This window comes from Phoenix dactylifera, chromosome 1 (assembly GCF_009389715.1).
Source record: "Phoenix dactylifera cultivar Barhee BC4 chromosome 1, palm_55x_up_171113_PBpolish2nd_filt_p, whole genome shotgun sequence".
NCBI lineage: Eukaryota > Viridiplantae > Streptophyta > Magnoliopsida > Arecales > Arecaceae > Phoenix > Phoenix dactylifera.
The window spans coordinates 16725334-16730543 of NC_052392.1; the positions used below are offsets into that span (position 1 = coordinate 16725334).

A 5210-nucleotide genomic window follows, 5' to 3' on the forward strand; every position below is an offset into this window, starting at 1 on the left:
TAGTAGAATAATAAAAATAAGTATTTTATAAGAATATATATGTAAATATTAATTTGAAAGGATGTTTATGAAAAATTTGATCTTGGTATTTATGAAAACAAAACCTAAAATTTTAATAGGAAGACAAAACCCAAAAAGAGGAAAGAACGGAGCTATGCTGTTAGTTTTGCTGGCAAAATAACCGGAGGAACCAGAATTCGGCCACTATAAAAGAGCTTCCCCTGCTCCGGTCCTCCGCCTTGGAAGGAGGAAACAGTCTCCGGTCTCTCTCCACCATCCCTCCCTCCCCACCACCCATCCACCCTTCCCGGGCCCAAAATGGACGTACGCCGGAGACTTCCTCCGAAGCCCGCTCGCCCCTCGCCGGCGCTGGGGAAGCCCCCCAGCCCTCCCCCGGCCTCCGCTGCCCCTGCTGGTGGCGCCTCTGTCCAGGCGTCCGACGCACTCCCCCTCCCCATCCGCTATACCAACGTGCTCTTCTCCGCCCTCTTCATGGTCTCCATCTACTTCCTCATGTCCCAGTGGCGCGAGAAGATCCGCTCCTCCACCGCGCTCCACGTCCTCACCCTCTCTGAGCTCTCCGCCATCGTCGGTCTCGCCGCCTCCCTCATCTACCTTATCTCCTTCTTCGGCATCGCCTACGTCCAGTCCTTCATCTCCTCCCATGATGACGACGACGACTTCCTCCTCGCCGCCCCCGAAGCCGCCCCTTGCTCCCTCCTCTCCGCCGGCGATGCCCCGGAGAAAATGCCGGTTCTTTCTGATGACGACAACGAGGAGCTCGTCCACGCCGTGGTCGCCGGCAAGGTGCCGTCCTACTCCCTGGAGTCGAAGCTCGGGGACTGTCGGAGGGCCGCCGGGATCCGTCGGGAGGCGCTGAGGCGGATCACTGGGAGGGCCATGGACGGGCTTCCGCTCGACGGATTCGACTACGCGTCGATCCTGGGGCAGTGCTGCGAGATGCCGATTGGATACGTTCAGCTGCCGGTGGGGGTCGCCGGCCCGCTGCTGCTCGACGGGAGGGAGTACTTCTTGCCCATGGCCACCACCGAGGGGTGCCTCGTGGCGAGCACCAACCGGGGATGCAAAGCCATCGCAGAGTCCGGAGGAGGGTCCAGCTTGGTGCTGAAGGACGCGATGACGAGGGCGCCGGCGGTGAGATTTGCGACTGCCAAGAGGGCCGCCGAGCTCAAGTTCTTCTTGGAGGATCCCAACAATTTCGAGACGCTTTCCGTCGTGTTCAATAGGTACTGGTGTTTCCTCTCTCTTTTCCTTATTTTCTTTTCCTCTTTCCTCTTCTTGTGGAGGGCTAAAGATCTGAACTTCGTCACCTTTTTTTCCTGCTTTTGTCCGAGGGTTTTGTGCTAGTTGAAATTGTTGCTTTGCTGGTGTTAAATTCCAAATCTTCTTCTTTTTAACGGCAAAAAATCGAATTTGCTTCTTTGTTTTTTTCACCTTTTGTGAATTCTTGGCGGTCTATTGGAGTTGGCTTTCGGAATTACCTGTCTTTTCTTCTGAGTGTAGCAATGCCTTCATCTCGTTTTTAAAATTGTCTGTGATGTGTTTGCAGATGGGCTCGTTAGAGACATCTCTTATTGCTAATAATACGGGCTGCTTAAGAAAGTTTCTTTGTTGTAATCTCGTAATGCTTTCTTTTTATATATTCGTATAATTATTCTGGTTGTTGGGTTCTGATGTTAATATTCATTTTTAAGGATTGAAAGATATTATCGCCAAAAAAAAAGGTTTAAAGCTATATTCCAAGCCGCCGCTGCTTCTCTCATTCTGGTCTTGAGAAGCGGATGATCTCACCCTATTTGTGCAATAGTTGATTCTTTTAACTGTTCAATAGTTAAGTGGAGATCAGTTCTATGGCAGATGTGAAAATCTGAAACAGATGAGTGTTCTTTTAGGAGATGTTTTTTTTTTTTTTTTGGTATGCTTTTGCTTATCTTTCATCATTAATGTATTCCAGAGGTTAACCTTTATATTTCCTTTTCTTCCCTCGTGTTCTGTAGGTCCAGCAGATTTGCTAGGTTCCAAAGAATCCAATGCTCGCTTGCGGGGAGGAATCTCTACATGAGATTCAGTTGCAGCACTGGAGATGCGATGGGGATGAACATGGTCTCCAAGGGTGTGCAAAATGTGTTGGACTATCTGCAAAATGATTTCCCAGACATGGATGTGATCAGCATCTCTGGTTAGATTCATTCTCCAGCAGAAATTTGACTAATTTGCCTGCCTACTCTATTATTGCCCAATTTTAATTTGATTCTTTCTAGAGTGGAGATCAGATAAGAAGACTGCTTACGTCATGAGTTCAAGGATAAATCATAATCAACAGTTCTGTTGTTTTCCTGATTACGATGCTTGAGGTCTCGGCGTATTTTTTTAAAAATGTAAATTTTGGATTGCCTATCATAGAATACAGTTTATGTATGAATTTTATTTGCCTTGGTTCTTAGAAATTGGATTAATTTGGTTATTTGAGTAACCAATTTCCTTATGCATTTGGTGAAAGTTCCTATATTCACATGGTAGGAAGATTTACCTTTACTGAGTTCCTTTTAAATTGCTTAAAGTGAATTAGTATGGTTAAATGTCTAGTTAATGCCATATTTCCATATCCCACTTTTTGTCATCTCCTTTCAATGGTTTTATTGCATTATATCAGTGGCAAGTGGATATATGATCTTGCCGTCTAAGGAACAGGCGTTTGGTTGGCTTGCTACAGTCAGATTGAGATGTAAATCTCAAAATTGTTGTTTCATTTATTGATGATGCAGATTGTGTTAGCTTCATCCATTTCATGAAATCTCAATTCAGTGTCATCCACATGGTTTAATAATTAAAGTTTCAGTTTAGCCAATCATTTCTATGCCAATAATAATCAGTAGAATTACTTCATGAAATGCCAAAAAAAAAAAGATTCTTATGACCGCCGTAGAGAAGCCATCCCTGTCATTGTTGAAATCGCTGATATTGTCTCTTCATTTTACTGAACTTACTTTGTCTTTTTGCCATGGTCAGGCAATTTCTGTTCAGACAAGAAGCCAGCCGCTGTGAATTGGATTGAGGGGAGGGGCAAATCAGTTGTTTGTGAGGCAACCATCAAGGAGGAGGTTGTGAAGAAGGTACTTAAGACCACCGTCCCAGCGCTTGTGGAGCTCAACATGCTTAAGAACCTTGCTGGGTCTGCTGTGGCTGGGGCCATGGGGGGGTTCAATGCTCATGCCAGCAACATCGTGACTGCCATCTTCATTGCCACTGGCCAAGATCCAGCACAGAATGTTGAGAGCTCGCACTGCATCACCATGATGGAGGCTGTGAACGATGGGAAGGATCTCCACATCTCCGTGACTATGCCATCCATTGAGGTAATTTTGATTTCCTTCAATCATTGACACATTTCATATCCTTAAGATGACACTCTAATGAATTTTACCTCATTTTAGCATGGAAATGTTTTCCTTATAAAATGTGTTATCCTTTGGGTCTCACAAGATTTCTTTGGATCTCTTGTTTTTTCAGTGTTCACAAAAGCTGAATTTCGCTCTGCAGGAGAATTTAATTCCATCTATTTCATCGGTTAACTTATGTTGCCTAGTTTCCTCTAATTGTTGATCTCTCTCTCTCTCTCTCTCTCTCTCTCTCTCTCTCTCTCTCTCTCTCTCTATGTATGTATGTATATGTATCTAGGTTTCTAGAAGCTTTTTTATTTATGTTATCCCAAATGGTAAATTAAAAGATTAGATGAGTTGCTGATGGTACTAGTTTTCTGATGCTTTATGTATAGCAGATCATGGAGTTGTTCGTCATGAGGCAGCACAATATAGATGAAACCTAAAACTATGCAGTATCTGCTGCAACTTACTCTTGGCTGTTGTTATTTTCTCATTATATCTCTTCCCCATATCAGCTAGTGTGCTCCAAAGCTAGCAGGTGTCAGGCTGAATTATCTGAGAGCACCATCTGCTTCTTCCCTTAGCCATGCAGAGCAACATAGATGTGTCAAATTTGGATTTCTCTACGTCGAGTCTAACAGTTATCCTATAAACCTAAACAAGATCTATATTAATTTATTAAGCTGAACCATGAAAGGACCACTATATGTGCCCAGAACTACCTGTGCTTTTATGATGGTTTCTCTGATATGTTCTTCAAATGACAAGAGTGCCTCCTGAGTCATAAGAAAACCAATAAAATTGATGTTTTGTTAATGTTTCCAACCTGCTTCATGTCCTATGGATGCTTAAAGATGTTATAAATTTTGTTTGCATGAAGGTGGGCACAATTGGAGGTGGGACCCAGCTGGCCTCTCAGGCAGCCTGTTTGGACCTGCTTGGTGTGAAGGGTGCAAGTAAGGAATCCCCAGGGGCCAATGCTAAGCTTCTTGCCTCCATTGTAGCTGGTGCGGTGCTGGCAGGAGAGCTTTCCCTCATGGCAGCTCTCGCAGCTGGGCAGCTTGTGAAGAGCCACATGAAGTATAACAGATCCAGCAAAGATATCTTCAATTCTGCCTCCTGATGGAAATCCTCGTGTATGGTAATCATAGGAGAAATAAAATTCCCAAAACGAGGGATATTGGGAAAGCAAAGTAGCCAGCCTATCAGCAAGTCGGAAAGTAAAAACCCAGTTTGGTAATAGTGTTCCTTCCTCCTCTATATGTGGATATTACCCTTTTGTAACCTGTAAGACTTTGAGGCAAAGTTTCTTGGCAGCATATGAGATTGTCCTTGCAAACCAGAAGACTTGTCTGATATTGATGCGCTCTGCTATTCGGATTCGGTATCCATCTGATTAACTTGTCCTGTTGGCGTTATCCATGGCAAGTTGCTTTCTGTTGTATTCTGCATAGCCTTACAGGAATTTGTTGTGTTCCATGTGTTGTCTGGTGTTTTCTGATTCTTGGGTTTAAAATTTATTAATATTTTTATCATTGATATGTCATTTGTTACATTCTTTTGACTTCTTGGAACTCATACCTTGTAGAGAATGCTATGATACTATGTGGTAGGTAGATATTCTAATTTCACCATTCTTTATGAACTGTCACTTGGTTGGGAGTTTTTTTTTCCAATGTTCTTAATTTCTAGTGATGAACAGACATATTAGTTGCAGATGTCTTGTACATGTGGTGGTCGTGGTATAATGAATTGCATGATTACTAGTAAATGCAGCTGCTTTTGGCCTATCAACCAAGCGAGTGA

General features: G+C 43.6%; 1 protein-coding gene across 1 annotated transcript; it reads left to right on the plus strand.

Annotated features, from left to right (window-relative positions):
* The first annotated feature begins 226 nt into the window (after positions 1 to 226).
* Positions 227 to 4968, plus strand: LOC103698006 (3-hydroxy-3-methylglutaryl-coenzyme A reductase-like). The gene is made up of 4 exons (XM_008779957.4): positions 227 to 1247; positions 2019 to 2200; positions 3031 to 3377; positions 4285 to 4968. Exons 1-4 carry the CDS (start codon positions 319 to 321, stop codon positions 4525 to 4527), a joined length of 1701 nt encoding a protein of 566 aa, XP_008778179.3. The 5' UTR covers positions 227 to 318; the 3' UTR covers positions 4528 to 4968.
* The last annotated feature ends 242 nt before the right edge of the window (positions 4969 to 5210 follow it).